Genomic DNA, 25,595 nt, shown 5'->3' with positions numbered 1-25,595 from the left:
ATTTCTTTGACAAAGAGACCTGAGTTTCAATTGATAAATGACGGACAAAAGCAGCTACACCCAAAGAACGAACACTGGGAAACGAATGTGAACTATCTGCATTTTTATTTTTCTTCCCGGGTTATTTATACCTTCTGAATCCAATTCTCCTATGCAACAAGAGAACTGTTCGGTTCTGCAAACATATATTGTATCTAGGATATACTGCAACATATCCAACATATAAAGGACTGCTTGCCATCTAGGGGAGGGGGTGGAGGGAGGGAGGGGAAAAAAAATCGGAAAAGAAACGAGTGCAAGGGATAATGTTGTCAATATAAAGTAATCATTAAATAAAAATTTAAAAAAAAGAATGAAGAGTGAATAAAGATATATGTTTTAAACTGAATTTTTAGGATTTTTTTTATTAGAGAGAGTTGTGGAAAAATTGGATTTTTTCCCAATCCTCCTTGCATTGTTAAGCACCCCAAAATCAGTAAGTTTATTAAAGCTAAAATTCAGTGAGTAACAGGAAAGCCATAAATCTCAAGAAATGAAAACCTATAGAGCAAATGTTGGGGCCAAGAGTATTTTGCTGATAAATTATTTTTCAAATGTTATGATATTAATTTTAAATAACTTATTTTTTCTCGATTACATCAAAGTTATATACTCCATCTCACAAAAATGTGCATATTATGATAGATAATAGGTGACTGAATTTTTTTATAACTTTTAGTCTTGTAACTTGAGCATGTGGAATCCATTATTCTGCCCATTTTCTTCCCCTTTTGCATGCCCATGCTTTTGATTCTGACTGGCAGCTGTAGATAATAGAGTAGCTCTGATAATTTACCCATCCTCTCAGAGCAGTGGGGAAATCATGAAATCTTTTATCTATCAAATACTTTCCTTAATTTTTCTGCACTGATTCAAATACTTAGATGAATTTTTGAGCTCATTAACTTGGAAGTTCCTTCCAGTGTTGCTGACCATAGTTCATCATTGTAGTTAAAATTTTGACTAAAAAGTTGCATTTTGCTCAAGTTTGACAGGAAATCTATCCATCCTATGTATTTGCCTTATTTCTATGTTTCTTTTCAGTTATCATTATGTCCCCATTAGAATGTAAGTACAGAATATTATTAACAAGTGGTTTTTCTCAAGCTTAGCAACGAACCAGCAGGTGGAACATATATTCATTGAAGATGATCAAAAACTTAGGCACTTAGTAGGTGCTAAGCCTTTAAAAAGTATACACACACACACACACACGGATGAGAAAAGCTTTACTAATAAGTACACATATAAAAAAATTGATCATTAAAATAAACTGAGAGTATCATGGAACTGGGAATTAGTATACCTGTGCTCAAAGTCTGGGTCTGCCATTATTTTGGCAGCTCATTTTCCTCATTTAAAAAACGGTTAGGTTGAACTAGCATTCAAGGGGTTTTAAGAAAAACGCTCTATAATCTTAAAGCATTCTGTAAATACATTTCGATGTTATGCATATTATTACTACTAGTAATAAATACGTTATTGCTAACACTAACAGTAACAATTACTAATTAATTACTAATTATTTATTAAGCAGTTCTACCTTAATACTTCAAATTGTATTGTGGTGATGGAAATGGCACAAAGTTCCAAAGTAATTGGCAAATCTAGCAATGATCAATAAAAGGTATCTTTAGCTCTCCAACAACAACAACAAAAAGACTTAAAATGAGGACAATAAAAGGAAGAACATCCACAAGCTAGCAGAGAGCAATGGGAAAGCAATAAGATTGACTGGAAATCTGGAATGCCGAACTAGCAACAATCCCTCCTTCCATCTTGTTAGTACGGAAAGCTCACTGTTGCCATTGCTTTCCACATGGCTAGCTAGTGTCCCAGTGATAACAAACAAGATATTCTCAAAGGACAGCCACTGTGGCAGAGTTAACAGAGTAGACTCTCTGACAAAAAACCTGCCTCTCTCAAGGATAAAACATTTCCTTGACACAATATTAGAACAGTGATTAGCAAGAAAACTGAACTTTTAGACTTAATTAGCTTAGGGAGGAAAGCTGTACATCTGAATTTAACTTAGAGGCAAAGTATACAAAATGTCAAAAGTGATATAGAATAGAATCAATTACAAAATAGAGTAAACTTGAGTTTCTCAATTCTCCTCCCCTGCCCCTGAACTGAAAAATGACTGAACAAATAAATCTAGTAAGATAATTTATCTAAAAAAAAAAGATAATTTATCTAATAAACAATGGCTATTAATAGCTACTGTTTATAAAGATATATGTATTAGTAATAGTATATATAATAGTGTGATTCTATTATAGCTATAGTATAATAATGATTATTATAAAACTTAAACACCATTAACTCTTTTGGGATGCCTTGTGTAATTATAATAACAATTATTATTATTATTATATATACATATGAACTATTAGCACAAGGCTTAGCACTTACTAACTACTTAATAAATTCTCATTCATTCATTATCTTTGTCATCAGAGAATAGAACATGGATGAAACTTATAGAGATACAGACTTATGCTTGATATAACAGGAAGATTTTCTTATATTTAGAACTGTCCAAAAGGGGACTCAGGAGACTGACTGTTTCTAAGAGAGTGGTTTCTTCCTTACTAGATGTCTTTGTATATAAGCTACAAATTGAACATGATGGCATTTGAGGCTCCTCTACCTCTGAGATTATGCAATTAATTATTTCCTTTAATATAATTTATAAAAGTCCTCATTTTAGTTTTATGGGGGGAAAGTTTTGTTATTAGGTGTCTTTCTTTACCTTTTCACAAGTATCACACATAGGCTATGTGTAAACCATGGTTTAAATGCATATATTTGATAAGAATTATCACAGTGATCTTTGCAAAACATAAAGATTTGAGTCTGGTGTCTTTACATTATACAGAATAGAATCATTTTTGTTTAAAATATTTAATATTGTTCTAAAAGATAAAAATATTTATGCTTAAAATCACAATAAACATTTAAACCTAAATTGAAACCAGTATAGTTTAGCCGCATGGATTTACATTTCCATTAGAGTCCCCCAGATTTACCTTTTGTTTCCTATTTAAGTAACTGAAGCTTTAGGGGTATTTTGTAAGATACTGCCAGTCATCAAATAGATTTGACCTTTTACATCCATCACAGAGTGGAAGTTGACTCTAGCTTTTCTGCTACTTGTGATTACCATGTAGTCATCCCTTGTGCTACATTACTAAGCTTACCTTAATTATTCTTCCATTTGATAGATTGTAAGCTTCCTGTTTCATTTTGTTTTTGTATCTCCATTGCCTTGCATGATACCTGATACATAGCAGATACCTAATAAGTGCTCATTGATTTACTAATTAGATAGAAGATTATACAATCACCAGAAGAGAGGCAGCAATTTCTTCAACTATGAAATGGTGATCATAATAGCACTTACCTCCCAGGATTGTTGTGAGGATAAAAAGATAGTATTTGTAAAGATATTAAGTGCACACTGCCTGGCACTTAGTAGGTGCTTATCCTCCCTTCCTTCCTCCTCCCTCCTTCTCTCTCTCTTTCCCTTCTTTCCTTTCTGCTTTCCTGCCTTTCCTGCCTTCTTCCCTTCTTTCTGCCTTCTCTGTTTTCCTCTTTTTCCTCTTTCCCCCTTTCCCTCCTTCTCTCTTTTCTTGCCCTACCTCCAGTCTCCAAGCCGTAAGATTTCAGAAGCTTTTCCACATAATTTTTTTTGTCATAGGAACTTTATTTTGTCTGGTTAATTTCGGAAAGCACAATTAGAAAGCACTGTTGTTATTTGCCTTTTGGATAGGCATTCTGGCAGTAGCCGGGGACTGTTCTGTCACACCTGTTACCAGAGAGTCTCCTCTGGGGCAACAGTCACACTTTAAACTCCCTGAAGGAGTTGTTTCCCGTATTTTTTCTCTTTGCTTAGGTCCCTGAATCCAGACTAATTAAAAGCCTAAGGGATGAGTAAGCAGTACACAGATCTTAGAGGGAAAGTAACTGGTTTCATCCATTACACATAACTACCTATTATAACTAGCACTGTGGAGAATTTACTTACTGTAAATGTGCCATCTCTTGCCAGTTCATTTCCAGGCAATTAAAGAAAGGAGTGTCATTAGGTGCAGAGTTGGGGTTAAAGCAAAAGCTATGAGGAGAAAATATAATTGGAATGAAAAAAATGGAATTTCTCATGTAATTGACTTCTGTAGAGTGTTTTCTGTTAGCAATGACTAGATGCTAACTTCACTGCTAATTCTTTTTGGTTGTTTATATGTATGCTTTACTTATGATTTGATTAGAAGGAAGATGTTTTGGTTTAGACCCAATATGACTGATCCTTTTTCTTGTCTTTTCTTTTAATTACTTTAAGGAAAAATATATTCTGTCTTGATTTCAATCATTTCTAGTTGGAAAATTGGGATGTTCTCTTCACCCCCTTCTAATTTGAATTATCCCTTCTAACCAAGTTAGACAACCAAGCAAAATTCCCTGATCTTACTGACAGTATACATAACACTCTGCCCACCAACCTTCATTAGTCTGTGATAGTCAGAATTAATTTTCCTTTTGGGGATCTTTTAATATAAATTTATAATCTTTTGATATTTGTAAAATGTTTAACAGTGCTTTACAAGTATTAAGAAAAACTATATTGTTATAGTGATTGTTTTCTCTTATTTCTGTTCATTTTACTCTTCAATAGTCAGTTAATACTTTTTTGTATATACTTATGTACAAATGTGCTGTCTTCCTCAACAGAATATATATGATCCCTAAGGATCAGGTATACTTTTATTTCTATCCTTGTGGGCCCAGAGTCTATTACAGTTCTTTGTACATAATACATCCTTAATAAATTTTTCTTTATTGATTAGTTGTTAAAAATCTTCCCATGTTTCTCTGTATTCCTTATTTATCATTTCTTGTTAAATAATAATATTCCATTAAATATATATGTCAATGTTTTTTACTGAATACACTATTTGCTACAACAAAGAGTTCTGTTTTGAATATTTTGGTATGTATTGGATGTTTGTTTCTTTGTTGGATATCCTTCAATCCCCACTATTTTTTCATGAAATAATTCATTGCTTTGGCTTCATTTTTAGTCATTGGAAATAATTGCACTAAGCATTGCTGTAATGAATATTTGCTGACTGTTGAAAATGTACTATTGTTCAAATTATGTTTGAAGAATTATGCATACTTTGATTATAAGAACAGGTGAAATAGTCTGTTGGGGGAAGTAGTTTGTTTTTCAGTCATCAGGTATGTTTAGCCACAAAATACAACCACAAAAATATAACTTCCCTTAAGGTAGGGGAAAAAACACCTCAACTTTTCAAGGAAAAGGATAAAACATGACCTAATCACAAAGCACTCCCAAATTTACATCCCTTCTCAAAGTCCATGACGAGAAAGAAAGTAGAGACAGGATGCTGTTGATTTTTTGTTTCTATCAATTAATAAAAAATTTTAAAGAACCTACTATGTCCTATACTCTGTGTTAGACACTTAGGTTACAAATTCAAAAAGCTTATAGTCTAATAGAAATAGAACACAACATATGTATATGCATATAAACATACATATGTATGCATATATACATATATGGAAGTAAATATAAGGTAAGAAGACATTTGGGACACTACCAGCTGGGGGTCCAGGAAAGATCTCATGCAGAAATTGGTACTTCAGTAGCGGCAGACAGTGGGTGCAGGAGATGGAGCTGAGAATAGATGCTGGCATGAAAATAAATGGTGGGTGCAGTGTCACTTGTGGAAAAAAAAGCAAGCAGTTCAGTTTGATTGAACCATAGAATATATTGAGGGAAGTAATGCATAAATAAGACTATTTGTATTTCTCCATAGTTAAAGGCAGCTATTTCATTAAAATTTCTGAATAACCTACTATCTATCTGAGTATCCCAAAGAGAAAGGCAAATTGGCCCAAGACTTAAAGAGATTAAAATGCCATAAGGATAACATTTGATCCAATGCATATTGCAAAGTCACTACTATTTATTGAGTGGGTCTAGTGGGGTGGGTGCCATGGGTCCACCTTGTTGTGATCCCTCTTTTAGCAAAATCACAGTAGTAGCTGTGTGGAGGATAGCGTGGAATTGGAAGAGATGTGAGTTTAGCTTAATGTTGAACCAAGTGCTTTAAAAAGGAGACACCTAAAAAGGGAACAGCCAGACATTGAGACAGGTAGGATGGCTCAAGCAGCTGTTATTTGGAAACACTCAGAAGCGTAGACTAGAGGTTGGAAAGCTATTTGCATCTGCTCTGAACATAGTACCTTATGTGTGGTTCAAAAAATAATTGCTTAATGTAATGTGTCTTGTGAATCCTGGGAATTAGTTACGTATGCTCACAGTACTTGAAAGAGCTTTGGAATTGGTATCTGGGGACCTGAATTCCATTTTCAGATTTACCTCTTATCACCTGTGACTTTGGGCAAATCACTTGAGATTACAAATGGAAATGCAAACCCGGGCTTTAGTTTCTTTATACATAAAATGAAGGGGCTCAACTAATTACTATCTAGGACCTCTTCTGGATGAGTCTGTGATCCTATCATATCCTGATTATGTGATAGCTGAAACAATAATATAAAGATCGTTTGTTTCATTTTAGGATTTTTTTCAACTCTTGGGGCTGCTGTAGAAGAAGTGGGAGGTCAGATGACCTTTAACTCTTTATGCAATGCCCTTTGTGAAGGCGAATCTATTTTCATTATCCAAACCGTAGCCAAATTTATTAGCTTTAGGAGAGATTGGTTCCATTATTTTTGAAAGTTATAAGCTAATGGCACAGCAGAGAGAGTGACAGACTTGGTGATAAAACTGCTTTTTCTGAGTTTAGATCCTGGCCTGAGATAATTCCTAGCTATATGACACTAGGCTAGTCATTAAATCCTGTTTTCCTTAGTTCCCTAATCTATAAAATGAGCTGGAGAAGGAAATGGCAAATAACTCCATTATCTTTTCCAAGAAAACCCTAAATGGGGTCACAAAAGTCAGAAGTAACTGAAACAACTGACTGAATGGCAATAACAACATATATTCTCTGCCCACCCAATCTTTATACAGATAAAACAATAGTAAAACCTTTGCTTCACTCTAGCATGGAGTCTTTATTAGGATGTTTCAGATATTTTATTTTCAGACAAAGTTTCAGCCTCAAACAAGAACCTCTAGATTCTAACAGATACCTTCTCTGTTATCCCATTCTTTCTTAGCCAGAAGACTCTTCCTTCTCAACAGTTTGATGTTAACAGAATTCATCTTTCTGGTTCCCTAGTATACCAATTGTGCTAAGTATGTTTGAAAAACTTTCAGGACACCTTAACAATCTCTTTGTCTCCTTTTTTACTTTTTACCTAATTTTGGTCAATCTTGTACAGTCTTAGATCATTTTCATCTAATCTGTTTGGTTCTACTACTGGCTTCTTTTTTGTGTATTGTCATTGATTATATGACCAACCATCTTTCTGTTTCATCCCCTGCTGTCAGAAAGGTCACAGCTTGACACCTAAAAGACCATGAGCCTTCTCCTTAAGATATTGCCAGCATTACGTTTTTCTACTTGACTACTTTTCTAATTTAGTGGCTTATCTGTAGCATTTCATAGATAGAGCATGTGTGGTATTTAGGGAATTAATTTCTTGAATTCTCATGACTTATCCATTTTATCAAGTTCTTTTTTCCCCCCTTTTTTCATGTGATTCCATAACACTTTGAATACTTGGAATGAAACAGTTGGAATTTTGTGAAACTCATTAATCTAGCATAATAGATATTTATTAAGCCTAATTCTTGGAGAAACTGAGAATGTTTATAATTAGCCGATAAGTTTGGTTTGAAAAATGTTTATTTGCATTCTCCATAGTTAAAGGCAGGTATTTCATTAAAAATTCTGAATAACATGTACTATCTATCTAAATATCCCAAAGAAAAAAATTCCAAACCTACCCACTATATGCCTGACTCACTGAAAACAAAACATAAGTGGGTTTTAATTGTTTTAAATTTTTAAATTAGGTGAACTAATCATTTGTGGGGACAGAATGAATTGGGCAGGGAGTGATGACATTTGATAATTCTGAGTTTGTAGATGTCTCTGTAGTCTATGACCTTTAAGTACATTTAATTTTTTTCACTCAAAGCTAGTGTAATTATTTGATAAAACGGCATTGCAAGCTTAATGTCACCTCTACTGATACTGCTACCCAACACTAATATTATTGTCTCTGCAGAAAAATTTGCTAATAGAATCAAGCCAAATTGAATACTTTGCTAGCAGTGGGAAATTAGCCTTGACATAATTACAATCATCCTTCTTCCCCCTCTCCTATTTCTTGTCACTGGCCAATTTTTATCTGGAATTTTTAATGAAAGAGATCCTCTTGCATCACATCCATTAAAGCATCTTCATTTGATTCAATCACTGTCAGTTTTCTCATTTTACATTAAATCAGATGATTCTAGCAGCAAAACAAAAGAGGGAACTCTTCCATCCTCCAAGGAAGACAGAGAACAGGCTAGAGTAGATGAGAAATGGCCTCAGCTGCTAACCCAGTCTGGAGATCATAATAAACTCCATTTACGTTTATCAGGGTTGGCACTTCTGGTCAATTCTGAATAAGATGAGAGGACAATTTCCTTATTTGTTTGCTAGAGACAAAGAAATCACCTGTGTATTGAGTCTACACTGGCTTATATGGATCTCTCCTACTCATACATTATGTAGGACAGCTTCATATGATCTGGAGGGCTGGTATATTTTGTGCTTCTTTCTGCCTTTCAGAGTAATACTGCTTACTTCCAGAAAGGGCATATCAAATAACATCATCATGTGCACTCATTGATTTCATGTACTCAGCTGCTTGGAGAAATAGTGAACCATATGCCCTACTTATAATTACAATCATGAAATAATGTTGACATTAATATTGTACTTTTTTATTCTTCATACAATTTGGAGTTCGAGGATATCTTTCTTTCTTGGAAAATTCAGTAATGCTTTAGTAAGAACTTCACTGATATATTCCTAGGATTTAGAAATATAAGGAGCATTGGGCCATCTCCCTGTTTACTGTAGAAGAAATATAGGCCCAAAGAGATCAATAGATGTACTTAAGATAATATAACTAACAAAGGACAAAGCTTAGCATTCTATTAATTTTAAAATGTCCTACTCAGGAAAGATAAAAAATCAAGGAATAAAAACATTTACAAGAAGAAAAAAAGGAGTAAAATGTTTATGATTATATAATAGCATTTGTTTCCCTTCAGGGATAATTTTTTTCATCTGATACCTTGCTACTTTCAAAATCCTGGTCTGCTGCCTACATGTGACACAGAGGATACATTGGTCTAGCTTAACTTTGGATTCAGCAGGTTCTGCTCTTTTTATGGTTCAGTCAATTCTTCATGAGTCCATATGGAGTTTTCTTTGCGAAAATAGCGGAGGAGTTTACCATTTTCTTCCCCAGCTCATCTTACAGAAGAGAAATTAAGGCAAGCAGGGTTAAGTTTCTTGCCCAGGGTCTCACAGCTAGTAAGTGTCTGAAGTTAAATTTGAACTCTGAAATATGAGTCTTTCCGACTTAGCACTCTGTGCCCTATGGCATCAGTTTCTGCTGTACTAGAAATGAAATTCATCAAGTGTTTAGTAATCACCAGGTCTAGGCTTGGAGAAAAAAGGGACAAAAGCTATATAATTCTTTCCTTCAAAGGGCATGGCATTGCCAATAGGGGATGGCCTTGGGGTCAGGAAGATCTGAATTCCAATGTTGCCCCAGATATTTATTAGGTCTGGGAGTTTCCTCATCTGCAAAATGAGGGGATTGTACTAGATAGCCTCTGAAGTTCCTTTCTGCCCAAATCTATGATCCTAATTATGGACTGCGGATGTGCAACAAGGGATGACAAAGACATGTACCTAAATAAGGAAATGCAAAATAAATGCAGCTTAATTAGGAGAGGAAAGGCAGGTCAGTGATGCAGTAGATAGAGAACTTCTCTTCCTGAGTTCAAATCTAGCCTCAGATTTATAAGCTATATGACCTTGAACAATTCACTTAACCCTTTTTGCCTCCATTCTTCACCTGTAAAATGAGTTGGAGAAGGAAATGGAAAACTGCTCCAATCTCTTTGCCAAGAAAATTCCAAATGGTGGTGTGGAGAATTAGATGCAACTGAAAAATGACCATACAACATATTAGGAGACTAACAACTACAATAAAGGGGAAGTCAAGGCAGACCTTTGATAAGAGATAATATCTGAGCTGTGCTTTTGAAGCAAATACCAAAATGGGGATTCCAGGAAGCAGACAGGAGAGAGTAACTTCTTGATATAAAGAAAAGGGTGTAAAAAAGTATAGAGATGAAGATAAAATATTTTATATAGGTAATGGCAATTAAGGAGAACTACAGAGTGAATATGATAGGAAAAGAGCCTGAATCCATCTTGTGAAAGACTTGAAATGCTAAGCAGAAGAATTTGTGTTTTATCTAGGGCAGTGATTTTTATATTCTTGGTGTTGCAGATTCCTTTGGCAGTCTGGTGAAGCCTATGGACCCCTTCCCAGAAGAACATTTTTATATGCATAAATTATATGTAAGGTTGCATAGGAAACCAGTTTTGTTGAATATAGTTATTGAATATTTTATTTAAAAGAGAAATTCACAGAACCCAGATTAAGAATCCCAGATCTAGAGGAAATAGAGAACCTCATAGAGAGTGTGACATATTCAAACTTGCCCTTTAGAAAGATAAATTTGTCAGCTGTTAGTGAGGAGAGATTGTAGAGGGGACATCCAGAGGAAGGGAAAATAATTAGGAATCTATTGCAATAATTTAGAAGCATGGTAATGAGAGCTTGAATTAGAGTTTTGACTTTGTGCTGGAGAGAAAGGAAAAATATATGAGAGATGCTATGCAGGTAGAATAGGTAAGATTTGGCAGTTGATTGGATTTGTGGATTGAGGCAAAGTGTAAAATGGGGGAGGGGTGCTATTGTTTGTGACTAAAGATAGTGGGGCACTGAACATAAAGAAAAACCTTAGAAAGAGGGTGAGTTTGATGACTTTGAATGGATATTATAAGAAACAGACTGGCTCTGATTTTGAAGGATCATCCTGGCTGGACATTCAAAACCTCATTACCAATAGTCTAACCATTTGGTGGTAAATCCTTGGCCTATGAAGTACTATCAAAGAAAGAAAAATGCAAAATGGTGCTCAGTCCTCTGGACTTCTTGTCTACTTTTGCAGTTGCAGTGGTATATTATGGGAAAAGAGAAAGAATATTCTAAGAATCACAAAAGTTTTAGGGTAATTTAATTATATTATTCAGTCCTTTCAGTAATGTCAGATTCTGTATCCCCATTTGGCTTTTTTTTTTTTAAAGATACTAAAGTTTTTTGATGGACAGAAACAGCTACACCCAAAGAAGGAATACTGGGAAATGAATGTGAACTATTTGCATTTTTGATTTTCTTCCCGAGTTATTTTTACCTTCTGAATCCAATTCTCCCTGTGCAGCGGGAGAACTGTTCGGTTCTGCAAATATGTATTGTATCTAGGATATACTGCAACATATTTAACATATATAGGACTGCTTGCCATCTTGGGGGGGGGAGGAGAGAGGGAGGGGAAAAAACGAAACATAAGTGATTGCAAGGGATAATGTCGTGTAAAAATTATCCTGGCATGGATTCTGTCAATACAAAGTTATTATTAAATAAAATAAAATTAAAAAAAAAAGATACTAAAGTTTTTACTATTTCCTTCTCCAGTACATTTTACAAATAAGGAAATTGAAGCAAACAGGATTAAGTAACTTGACTAGGGTCACATATCTAGTAAGTGTCTGAGGTTAGATCTGAATTCAGATTTTCCTGATTGCGCACTATTATAGGTATAAAAAGAGGAGATTCTTATCTGTGACAGGGTGAGTATAATCTTGGGGAAATAACTTGAATCCAAAGTATAAGAAAGACAAATGTAGTGGTGGAACACAAAGGCAAAACCAAGGAAAGTTCCCCAGTCCCTTTCTTCAAGTAGCTCATATTGTAATGGTGGGGAGCAGTGGGGAGGGTAGCATATAAGTAAATAGGAACATACCCAGAATATATATACCCAGAGTAGATAAAAAGTAATCTCAGAGAGGAAGATACTAGCAGCTATGGACAAGGATAGGACTGAAAAAAGCCGCCTACAAAAGCTAAATATTACAGGAATACATGGAAACTAAAAGGTTGAGATCACAAAGTAAAAAGCCAGCCCAGGTACAAAGACAGAACATGGATGTCATGTGTGAGGTATTGAATAGATGTCATTTTACTTGTATTTTTGACTATACAGATAAGAGCAAAGTGTTGAAAGCTCTTCACCCTACTAAAGAGAGCACTTTATTTTGGATTATGGACGTAACTAAAGCCATTGTAATTTATTGAGTAGTTGCTATCATAGTCGGATCTTTGCTGTTGGAAAATCTCTGACAGTTGAGTGAAGGATAATTTAGAATATCCTTTCACAAAACAGCAAATATGAAAGAAAATTTAAAAACTCTTTTTCTTTTTATCAAATTTATTATATTTTTATGTTGGGCATGTGTTTCTCAAAAATTTTGATTTCCAGTCTCTTTCTCTTGCCATTGATAAGGCAAACAAAATGAAATCAGTTATACTTGTGAAATCATGCAGAACATTTCCATATTATCTTTGTTGTAAAACAAACAACAAGCAAGAAGTAAATCTGCACTCAGAATTCATCAGTTCAATCTCCAGGGGTAGAGAGGATATTAGTCCTTTGGAATTGTCTTAGATCATTTCATTGATGAGAGTAACTAAGTCTTTCATAGACATAAGGTTTCTCTTTATACTGTTGTTACTCTGCACCATGTTCTCCTGGTTCTGCTTACTTCACTTTGCATTAGTTTATATGAGTCTTCCCAGGTTATTCTGAAATCATCCCCTTCGTCATTTCTTTTGACATAATAGTATTCCATCACATTCACATATTTCAACTTGTGCAGCCATTCTGCAATTGATGGATATCCTCTAGATATCTAATTCTTCGTCACCATGAAAGAGATGCTCTAAATATCTTTTTTACTTATAGGTCCTAGGACAAACATGTTTAATGAAAGCTTGGCAACAGAAAACCAATGAAGCTCTGTCCTCCTTTGCACTTGCACCTTGCTATCTTTTGTCTAGACTATTGTGGTAGGCTCTTAATGAATCTCTAAATCTAGTCACTATCCATCCTTTCTGCTGCTGACAAATGGATGTTCTGTAGCACACGTCTAATAATATCACTCCCTGATTAAGAAGCTTCATTATTTCTATTTGCCTCTAGGTTAAAATACAGCCATATCTTTTTGGCCATTAAAATCTTTATCAGTCTGACTCTGGCCTATATTTCAGAAATGTATTCTCATTTCTCCTTTCAATATCTCTATCCCCAAACAACTGGACCTACTTGTTTTTCGCTCTGTGAGATTCCATCTCCTTCCTGTGAGACTTTGCATTCTCATTCCTGGAGAGCACTATATCCTTTTCTTGTTTGTGCCCCTGCTTCTGGAAATTATTTCATATTTGGGAAGAGATAGTGGAATAAATATATAGTGCCTACTCGGTGCTAAGTACTTTACAAGCACTATCTTGTTTGATCCCCTTGTCCCTGTTTTACTGTTGAGGAAACTGTTTAAATATATAATGAAGTTATTATGTAAATTTTTTTCTCTTTCCTTTTCCGAATTCTGGAAAATAGATAGAGGCTAGATTGTGAGCAGACAAAGGATTAGATTTGGCCTTCTGGGCCTGCAGTGATGGGGAACCACTGAAGCTTTTTAAGAAGGAGAATGACTGTGGCCTTATCTGTGTCTCAGGAAATTTTGGAGCAGCTTTATGAAAGATGAATTTATGTATTTCATTAATGTCTTTTATTCAGTTATTCAACTCGGTTCATAAAGGTCTTGTCTTTTAGGCTATATAACTCTTAAGGGCAGAGAACACTCCAATCATTTTATAGTGTGATTTTTTACAAATTAATCCTTAATAAGAGCTTTCTGATGATGAAGATGGTAATACGCATTTTATAGAACAAAGCTTCTTAAATTGTAGGTCACAATCCCATGTGGAATCATGCAAATGAATGTGGGCATCAGAAAAAAGTTGGCAAGAGTAAAAAATTTCTGAATGCAAACCAAAGATTAATTCAGAATCAAACTCGGAATGAATCTGAGGTGTTTTTGGCTGCACTTGCCCGTCTTGCATCCCATGACTTCACTGCAGCCTTGGTTCTGAAAAATAACATTTGCACTTTGTACTGTGCATGCACAAACACTGACAAAAAGACCTCTGCTCAGATTCGAGACAGGGTTGCATGAAAATTTCTCAGGCACAAAATGGAAAAAGTTTAAGGAACCTTGTTATAGAAGATAAAATCTGAACTTTTATTTCTATCTGCCATTGATAAGGCAAACAAAATGAAATCAATTATACTTGTGAAATCTAGTCTTTCCTATTTTCTTTACCCAGAGTTTATTTTTAAAATATGTATATTTTTTTTACTTTTAAAAGGAGAAAAAGATGAAAAAATTGCTCCAGGCCAAGCTGTTTGCCCCACCCTAGGATGCCGAGGAGTAGGCCATATCAGAGGTCCAAGCTACATGGGACATCACAGGTACCTTTAAAAAAATTATTTTTTCTTTAAGTTCAGTTATAGATTCAAAATCTGTGCAGATTAACAACAACTCTTGGCTTAAGATAAATCTAGAAAGATCCAAAGGTAGTCAGATATCAGGTATATTTGATCTCCGTCTTCTTCATTAATCCTTGTATTCCCATAGAAATCATCTAACTTTTTATAGGAAACTTTGTGCTCCTCATACAAACTTCTATTTCTCTCTCCTTCCCATAGCCTCCTAGAATTCTCTGACCTCCCTCTGATTTTTCCCTTGGACCTTTACCTTTCTAGTATTCTGTGTAGTTCTCTGCCCTTTGTCTCCTGAAAGACCTTATGCTAACTGGATTATACTTATAACCCATTCTTCTGCCTTCACATGGTCCTACTTCCTTTGATTCCACTGTGTCTCCTTCCAGAAGAATCCACAAAACTTTTTTGCTCTCTACACTTCTTATTTTTTTTTTTTCTATTTCTGTCTCTCTATTAGCTTATTTCTCTCAGGAATGCAAATGGTAGGAAAATTACTGGAAAAAATCAATCACAAAAATATTTCCACTATCAGTTTTTCAGAAGAATAAAATATAGAAATGAAAATGCAAATAAATGGACCAATTCTGATCCCCCTCTTTCTTCCTACTCCTGGGAATTCTGTAATTTGGAAAAGGAAATGTCAGTTTATTCACACAGGTGATTCACACATACAGTTTTAAATAAATTTTAGGTACATAGATATGAAGTTGATTAATTTATGTAGAAATTGATAAAAATACCTGATACAGGAGAAAAACTACTTAAATAAATCATCTGATCCTCATCATAGGGGAAGTTATCATTGTACAGCTGGTTATGAAACGGACCCAGTTATTTATGATGGAAAACTAGATTTAAGGGGAAAAGGTTCTAGAGCCCACATTCAGAGGTATTAACTAAGCCTAGCATTGCTCAAGCTGCCATAAAAAATAATTTATTTAATGCAGTAGATCTCTACTAATATTTAGTTTTGATGGTTCTTGGTGGCATGGAGTTGACTTTGCAGTCTCAGAAATTATGCTTTTACAGTGTGCTCTGTGCTGGGTTTTATCAACTCAGAAAGACTTTGAGGACAGCCTAGATGACTTATGGGATCTCATAATATTTGCCATCTTAGTTTAGGGAAATTCATCTTCAGAAGGTTGGCCATTAAAAGATGGATGGCCACTAAGGCAACTAATTTTAGAGGTATTGCAATTTATGTGGATGAAGGGGGGGACATGTGCTTACATTATGGATTTTTTTATATTGAAATTGAGAGGGAAAAATTCTAAACTTAAAGGGAGAGGAACATTGAAAACATTCTTAATTTCTAATAATATTATACAGCCAAGGTAAAGGAAATAATTTATTGGGAATTCCTGTTAATTGCAAATCAGCTTACTATGGAGTGGGAGATGTAGGAAATTTTAAATTAGTTCTGGAAGACTGTCTTCATTTTTCTGGTTTTAATTATTTACTTATTTCAAGTAGCAGTCTGTGGTATTTACAGTGAAGTTCAGAGTGTTGCTCTCCTGGAGTTACCTGTAATTATCTACCCCATAGGTGTGGTATTTAAATGTTTTTCATATATTACCTTTTTGAAAACTACTAGTTCTCTTTATATTCACTGCAGATCATTACCCTCTGAATATTAGTTACTAAACTAAGCACCTCATTTGTATAATTAAAAACCCAAATTAAATGAACCTATTGTAATTCTGCCATGGTTATCAGGGTTAAAGAAATTTCATTTTGTGACTATAATCTCTGGCTTGGGTTTTCATATTACTTTTGATTATTTTACTCATAATTTGATATATACCAAAGGAACCAAAATATTGATGTACCATATTTTTTGATATGTCAATTTGAAATACATACTAGTTTTTATGTTGTAAATGTTATCTATGTTTTATTTAGAAATTTTTCATATTGTTGGAGTGTATTTTCTCTCAGTAGCAGCAAAGAGACAGGTGGGGAGACATGAATCAAGGAAACATGAATTTCAAAATTGCTTTCAAGTCAGCAGGATTTAGTAGATAGCCACCCTGGAGTTAAAAAGACTTGGATTCCTACCTTTGGAAATCCATAAAGACCAAATAAACTTAAACATTCATTTAACATCATATTGCCCCAGGCAATGTTGGTTATAAACTGTAGGACAGTTACTTATTTGAATTGGTGAAGGGTATTTACTCACCCAGGATCCTTATACCAATGAAATTAGAAACTTGGTTCATTCACCTTCGTTCCCAGTAAAAACTATTGCAGTAGCTTAGTCCTATAATCCATGTCTGTCTGTCTGTCTGTCTCTCTCTCTCTCTTTCTCTCTCTCTCAGGTTTCTGTCATCTCCAGTCCTATATATTTTGAAAATCATAGCATATTTGAATGTCTAAATTTGAAATGTTTAAAATTCCTTTCAGTTTCCTTTCTATAAACTATTCTCAGGGAATGAGACGTTTGAAAATAACAAATGTAATTTCTTAAAAATTTAATGTCATAGTGATTCCACCTTGAATGTTTATGCTTGGAAAAAAAGTAAGCACTGTTGTTAAAAATAAGCTATTTGAATAATTGGAGAAATATTCACCACTTCTATTTGGGTTGTGCTAAGAAAACAAAATGACAATACTACTAAAATGGATTTACAGTTAATGTTACAGCAATCATATTACCAAGCAGATACTATATAGAAATAGATATAATATTGAAATATCTTTTGGACAAACAAAAGATCTAGAATTTCTGGGAAATGATAAGAATACCATGTAGAATACAGGCCATTGTCAAAGCTCAAAATGCATTATAAAGCAGTAGAAAGAGAAGGGAATAGTGACAGCTGGGGAGCACAATGGATTAAGTGTCAGGACTGGAGTCAGGAAGATTCCTTTTCCTGAGTTCAAATCTGGGCTCAGTTTGCCCCTGTTTCCTCATTTGTAAAAATGAGCTGGAGAAGGAAAATGGCAAATCACTCCAGTATTTTTGTCAAGAAAACCCCAAATGGAGTCACAAAGTGTCAAATATGACTGAAAACTACTTAATAGCAACAAAAACAAAATGTTCTTCCAGGCACTATGCTAAGTGCTTTTCAAATATTATCTCGTTCAGTCTTCATAATAATCCTATGAGGTAAGTATTATTTTTAATCCATTTTTTTCCAGTTGAGAAAAGTAAAATATCCTGAGATTAAGTTACTTAGACATCTTTAAGGTAGAATAAAGGGGAGGAGAGAAGGGGGGAAAAAGAAACATATACGATAACCATAGTATATATTTAAATAATAGATTTGCAGTTTTGTGTGCAGTCTTTATTACTATACTCTGTTATGGAAATGTTTGTCTTATATATAAATTTAAAATAAAAAACAGTTTAAGAAAAGCTCAAATTACTTGCCCAGGGTCATACAACTACAGTTCAAATATGAACTCATTTTGCTGATACCAGGTCTAGCACTTACTCTGTTGACTGTACAGCCTAGCAATAGTCATTAAAATTATTTAGGGACTGATTATAGAAACAAAGATAATTGCCTGATAGTCCATCAATCTAAGAATATAAATTATTAAGGAAAGGATCTCTTTTTAAGAAGAATTACAAAGAAAACTACAAAGTAGAAATTATGTATAAATTAGTTTTTTATATTATAAAACCAATAAATTAAAATTTTATATTCAACATGAATATAAAAAATTGTATCATTAAAAGATTCAGAAGAAAACAAGAACTTTTACAGACTACTGGGAAAATTCTTAAGTATACAAAAAATAGAAGCACCATAAAAGATAAGTAGTAATTACAATTGTTTAAAAAAAAAAGCTTTTACATGAATAAAACAAGAAAAAAACTGAATTAGAAGAGAATTAGTAAAGGAAAAGAAAAATTTTTATCAAGTAAAAATTCTAACATCCAAAACAATATAGGAAATGAACATGAACATGTAACAACAAGAGTTTTTACCTAATAGAAAAATGTTCCAAAATTATGAACATTTTTCAAAAGAAGAATTACAGATTATAAATAACTTTGTGAAGCCATGTTGCAAATTGCTGAAAGTAAGAAAAATGCAAATTAAAACAATTTTGAAAAGTGTCATCTCACATCATCTAAATTAACAAAGATAATGAAAAATGGAACAGTTAACATTAAACAATTGTGAGAATATCAACACATTTGACATTCTGTCTATCAGTGGATCTGTGAATTTGTCCCAACTCTTTTGGTTATCAGTTTGGAATTATATAATAGAATGATTAAGCAAACTATCTATGCTCATTTTCCTAGTGTATCCTACTCCTGAGCATATGCTCCATATCAGAGATTGAAATGAAAGTATGCCAAAATATTCATAGTTAAACTTTGTAGTACAAAAGAACCAGTGGATCATTATTGACAAATGACTGAAAAAACTGGGGTATATGAATGCAATGGAATATTATTGTCTAGTAAGAAGTGATGAAATGAAGTATTCAGAGAATTATAGGAAGATTTATATGAACTAAGAGAACAAAATTAAAAGAATGGAGAAAATAATATTCAATGATCCTAGCAATAGAAATGAAAATATCAATAAAATGAAGTTAAATACTTAATAATCAAAAAAAAAAAACAATGAAAGTCAAAGAAAACAGATGATGAAATTTAGTCTCCTTCTTATTATAGAGAGAAGAGGGCTTTATTAGAATAGAATATTTTATATAACATCAGATGTGATCACAATATCAGATATTCTTTTTCAATAGGATTTCTTACATGCCATTTAGGTGTCTACTATATAACAGTCTATTATATACAAATTATTTATGAGATAACTAGGAAATGATTAATAGAGAGATGGTACTAGAATTGAAAAGAGTTTGTAGAGGCTTCCTACGGAAGAAGGAATTTTAGTTGGAACTTAAAGGAAGCTAGGAAAGATAGGAAGCAAGAGATAAGGAGAGTGTTCCAGCCATGGGGGACAGTGTGTAGAACAGCCAGGAGGTTATTGTCACTGGATCAAAGAGTACATATTGGGAGTAAGATATAGAACGGTGTAGAAGGTAGGAAGGGAATAGATTATGGAGGTCTTTGAATTTCATACAGAGATGGTAGGGAGACACTGGAATTTATTCAGCAGGAGGATGAACTAGTGAGAAATCACTTTAGTGTCTTACTGGAGGATGGATGGTAGTAAGGAGAGAGTTGAAGCAGGCAGACCCACCAGCAGATTATTGCAATAATCAAAGCATCAGGAGATGAGGAGAGAAGGGAAGCAAAATTGACAGCCCTTATCAACAGATTGGATTTGAGGGCTGAGCAATAGTGAGAAAGTCCAGATGACTCCTAGATTGCAGAAGAAATGGGGAGGATGTTATTGTCTTCCATAGTAATAGGAAAGGTAAGAGGAGAAGGAAGTGTGGGGGGAAAGATAATGAGTTCTATTTTAGACAAATTCAGTTTCAGAGGTCTTCTGGAGAGCAGTTGGAAATTATGCCCCGAGAGTTATTAAACTGCTTATGTCCTTTGATCCAGCAATACTGCTACGAGGTTGTTTTCCAAAAATGATTAGGGAAAAAGGAAAAGAGCCTATATGTTCTAAAATATTTATAATAGGTTTCCTTGTAGTGGCAAAGAACTGGAAATTGTGGGAATGCCTGTCAATTTGGGAATAACTGAAAAAATTGTGGTATATGCTGTGATGGAATACTATTGTTAAGAAATAATGAGCTCAGTGAACATGGATAGATTTGCAAGAAATAATGAAGAGCAAAATGAGCGGAACCAAGAAAACATTGTACATAGTAACAACAATACTATTTTAAGAACAACTTTGAAAGACTAGTCATTTTGATTATTAAAAATACCCAGATTAACTATAAAGGACCCATGAAGGAAAATACCATCTGCATCCAGAGAAAACTCTGATAAAATAATGTATTGAAATATTTTACATAAATGTGTATACATGCGCACACACACATAGTTAATGGTAGCCATCTATAGGTGGGGTGAAGGGGAAGTGAGGCAAGAAAAAAAAGAAATTTCCATGATAACTTCACTATATATTTATAAGGAATAGCAAGTTGTATATAACAGATTTGCATTTCCATGTGGAATTATCTTCTTATTGTAGTGTTATGGAAATATGTTTTATTGCATAAATTAAAAATTAAATAAAAATAATACTAAGTTCTTCAATAAATTCTGTTTTGTTTTAAAGAAACAAAGAATAAAATTTTCAAAACAAGCATTAACAGGGGTCACTAGTCATTAGTGATGATTGGAGAATGATTGGAGAAAATAAGTTATTTCTCAGTTTCTTATTTTGTACAACTGCTAGGATAGTTAAGCTATTGAGCTGGCTGAAAGCCTTGGTATTAAAGGCATTGTTAATTTAATGCCTTCCTTGATGTTTTTTATTGATTTGTTTCAAATAAGTTTCTTTTTAACCTTGATTAAAGTAATTGAGGAGTTAACAGTAATTCAAATAACCTTGTTGGGTTCATGCAAGATCTTCATAAATCATTATTTGAATGGAATTAGGTCAGTTATTACTGTATGAAACTAAGACATTTGGCACACAGATATCAAATAATTTACATAGTGATAATAATGAAATAGGTATATTTATGAACAGAGAAAATTTTTAATGAAATGAAACTATTACATACAATATAAATTTATTTTTAAACTAGGACCCATGATTAAAATTAGAACTATTTCAAATTTATAGTAAAAATTGATCTATAGAATATAAAAACTTGATTTGTCTTGTAACTAACTATTACAACATCTGTCAGTAAGGCTATGTTTCCTATATGTGGGTCCTATCACCTCAGTGCAATCCAGCTGATGTTTATCCTCAGTGAATACTAGTAGAAAAAGGACTTCTATTGATTGAAGGTAGAGATGTCAAATAAAAACATAATTGCTGTTGTAATTGCTTTTACGGAGCAACATGGAGCTTTGCTGACAGCATCTATCAATGTTTTGTCTAGAAAACTAGTGATTAGCTGGGAACAGTTCAACCAGGGGTTACAACACTGACCATCCTCATATGTAAGCTTCTTGTTAGTAGAGATACTATTCTTTGTTTTTATGTCCCCAATGACTAGAGTGGTATCTGGCACATACTAGATACTTAATAAAAGCCTAATAAAACTTTAACAGAAATCAACTTTAATAAAAAAATAATTAAAAATAAATTAAAAAGCAACTTTAATAAAAATTGATTGATTAAATTGGAACTTAATTGACAAAGGCAAAAGTCTATTGGTCGTTGGAGAACAGAAATGAAGAGAGTACTAGATTTGGAATCTGGAAAAATCCAAATTCAAATATGACCTCCCACATTTATTGACAGTCTGACTCTGGCAAGTCACCTAAACTTATATTTGCCTCAATTTCCTTATTTGTAAAATTGGGATAATAAGAGCACCTCCCTTTGAGGATGATTGTGAAGATCAAGTGAGATAATAATAAAGCACTTAAGGCAGTGACTGGTAGTTAGTAAATGTTATATAAATGTTAGTAATTTTAAAAAGCATTTTGCAAATATTATTTCAGTTTATAACTTTCCTTTCATAATAATCTTGGGAGGCAGATGCCATTATTATCCTAATTTTACATTTAAGGAAACAGGTAAATAAAGTAATTTTCCAGGGAGTGAATTTCTGAGCCTGTATTTGAACTCACGACTTTCTATTTCCAGGACCAGCCATGTATTGGGCTACTTAAGGAATTTACCTAAACCCAGTTTGAAATGAAGGCTGAAGTAGTAAATGGCCTTGAATATCAAGATTAGATTTCTATCCATGAGCTGGTTGGCAATGGAGAGCTATAGCAGATTTTTCAAGGAGATGATCTGATTTAATATGATCTGATCAGTGGATGATGAAAATTATTCAAGAAGTAAAAAATAGACACAAAAATACTAGTTAAGTGACTGTTTGCAATAATCTTAAGTTGAGATGAGATGAGGGCCTAATAATCTTGGTATTAAATATGAGAGAGGGGGTAGTACAGCCAGATTTCAAGGTAGAATTTTCAGGATGTGGCAACTGATTGAAGATAGGGGGACAAGGAAAAGGATTCTGCTTGAATCCTTCTAATGCCAAACTTGCTGAGTTCCTGTAGAAATTCATTCCATATTAGAACTGTTTTATTAGGAAGATCTTCTGTATATGAAGCCTTTAAAAGTAACTTCCTATAACATCTGTCCATTAGATACTAGTTTTTCCTCACACACTGCAGGGCAATCTCAATGTCAGCTCATTGCAAGGCAGATTTTGGCCCAGATTTTGGGGTTCCAGATTAGTGTTGCAAGGTGTCTCAAAGAAATTTTGCAGGCTCAGATTCATCTCCAAGTCAAGGGGCAAAGTTTATTACAATTGTAATTAAAGTGGCTTAAATTCCAAAAGAAGTCAACAAAGAGCCAGGAGCAAGAAGATAAGTTTACCTAGGAAAAGTAAAAGAAATCTGGTACTTCATATCACTGATATGCAAATTTTATGGTTTAGAGGTAGAATTGAGAAGTGTGGTCTGGTTCTGACTTTGTGTACAGGTGCAGTATCCATAGTTCCTTGAGGAAACCTTCCAGAGGTGTGTTTTTAGGCTGGAAATGACACTAGGTCAGGAGACTGGCATCCAGTTTTGTTCTGCGCTGGTTAACTTTAAGCACTTCATTATTGCTCAGTAGTCTCAGAAATCCCATTACCATTGACTGTTACATGACAGCCAGCAATCTTTTGGGCTCAATATCCTTGCCATATAAAGTAAATAAACTAAAGCAAGATAGGCTAAGGGAAGAAATGCATTCTTAACTCCCTCTTCCCAAAGCCAGGTAGCCTTGGGGTTATTCCTAAGGTCTGTACCACATTTTTTCTAAATAATGCTCACCTTACTCAGGGAAATTTCTGTATTTAGGTACCAAAGTCAGAAACACTGAACTGCTTGTTAGTGATTGAGGACCTCAATGCTCTTTTAATTTGCTTTTAAAAGTTCTGTTTTCTGTTTAATTCATGACCTTGTGAAAGTGACCTTTGCTAGCAATTATCTTGAGAAATCTTGAGAAATCCTAAATGTCTTTGATACCAATAATTTATCAAGAGTTCCTTTAACCACTCAAAGGAAAGATTTAGGCTTGGTATTACTTGAAAATTTGTGTGCCTTGAAGCAACATAAAGTCAAAACTATTGAATTTTCTAACCTATTTTCAATTAGGGATAATTAGTCTAAGATCACAAAATGATTTTCTGATTAGAAGCAAAGAAAACTTTATTCTGTTTCCTAATACAGTTTGATATTTCATTTAAAACTTCTGAAAATTCTAATTACTAGATCATATTTTTGAAATTAATGGACTTTGTTGCTTTTGTATGTTCAAGAATAAATTTGGATTTTGATTTAAGCATTTTGGAAGATGTATAATTTTCATTTGATAATACTGTTTAGGTGATTAAGGGAAAACACAATAAAAAGAATAACATAATAAAAATTAAACAACAGTATAGGGGATTATATACCACCTTACACATTTTATTAATTTTAAAAATTAATACTTCCACTTAGTTACAAAAATATTATTTGAAAAATGTATTTCTTTGAGCATTACAGTTAATTTTTTTCCATCTGTTCTTTTAAAACCCAACATTTTATGCATAATAAAATGAACAGAAGTAACAAGTAAGTTCACACATCACCTTCTATAGTTTGGATCTTAGTAACTCTATGAAACCATAGCTAGTTAGTCTTTGTTTTATAATCTAGGCAATCTTTGATATATAGAAGTAGGTATATTGTAGAAAATTTGGCCAGTTGATATATTTTTCTGAAATTATTTTTACATTGGTTTTCCATTATAAAATTGTATCTCTTATCACTGAGGGAAAAAATGTTCAAAAAAACTTACTGTAAAACTTTTAGTTAGTTTTAGTTTAGGTTAGTAGCTCTGTGCCATATTGAACATCATACTCCTTGAAGTTTTACACTGAACTCCCCACACAGATCCCATTCCATTTATATAGCCTTTCCCCAGCCTAGATTTTCCCATTGTCTAGAAACATCTCAGCTTAATATAATCAAATTGCAGTATTCTTCCTCCTTCTATTGTCATGTACTCAAGCCTGAAAATTTTTTAAGCTTAAGGCTTTAGATTTGGTAAAATGAATAAATGTGTTATTCTATAGCTATGATCAAAATTATGTATATGCTGCTTAAACATGCTTTTCTGGCTATAATAATGAATTTCTTTAAAACTCAAATTCTCTTTCTCAAGATATAGGATGGGAAAGTCTATGAGCTTACTTATCTATAAGGCAACTTGAAAATTATTATTGTACACCTTCTCATTGGCACAGAGAGTAAAAGGTTTAAAAGCAGTTTGGAGTCAGGAGCACCTGAGTTGAAACCATGTCATGAAACTTATGTGATGGTTATGTGATGGTGAACAAGTCATTTAATCAGCATGAACTTCCATTCTCTTACTGTAAAAGGGAAATGATATTTGCAACACTTCCTTTACAGAGTTGTTATGAGGAACAAGTTAAATAATATATGTAAAATACCTTAAAGCTCTATATAAAGCAGCAAGTGAAGCATTTATCCAATGCTTTCTATCCTATTAGCATGTTCAGTGTTAGTTTTTATAAACTATTTTGAAAAGTGTAAAAGAAAGCTAGCAGATGACTTAATTCTAATAAAAAACTATTGAATAATAGTATAAGTTTTATGGGGAATGGAGGGTGTAATTATTTTTCATTCTGATGAAGCTGTCTAGATTTTACAAGTACTACTGGACTTCTGGATGGCTTTGGAATAACTTAGAATAAAAATGAGCTTGTCCAATAAAAATTATCTGTTTTCAATTTCCAGTTTTCATTCTTTATATCATGC

The 25,595-nt window shown here is 33.6% G+C and overlaps 1 protein-coding gene across 1 annotated transcript in view; it reads left to right on the top strand.

Annotated features, from left to right (window-relative positions):
• L3MBTL4 (L3MBTL histone methyl-lysine binding protein 4) overlaps positions 1–25,595 on the top strand; it is a 503,358-nt gene that overhangs the window by 279,648 nt on the left and 198,115 nt on the right. The window contains exon 14 of the mRNA XM_051970424.1: positions 14,608–14,710. Coding sequence (XP_051826384.1) covers positions 14,608–14,710 — 103 coding nt within the window. The remainder of the gene's footprint in view (positions 1–14,607; positions 14,711–25,595) is intronic.

Source organism: Antechinus flavipes, chromosome 1 (genome assembly GCF_016432865.1).
Source record: "Antechinus flavipes isolate AdamAnt ecotype Samford, QLD, Australia chromosome 1, AdamAnt_v2, whole genome shotgun sequence".
NCBI lineage: Eukaryota > Metazoa > Chordata > Mammalia > Dasyuromorphia > Dasyuridae > Antechinus > Antechinus flavipes.
The sequence above is the reverse complement of the archived record's forward strand: the minus strand, read 5'-3'. Positions and strand labels throughout refer to the sequence as shown.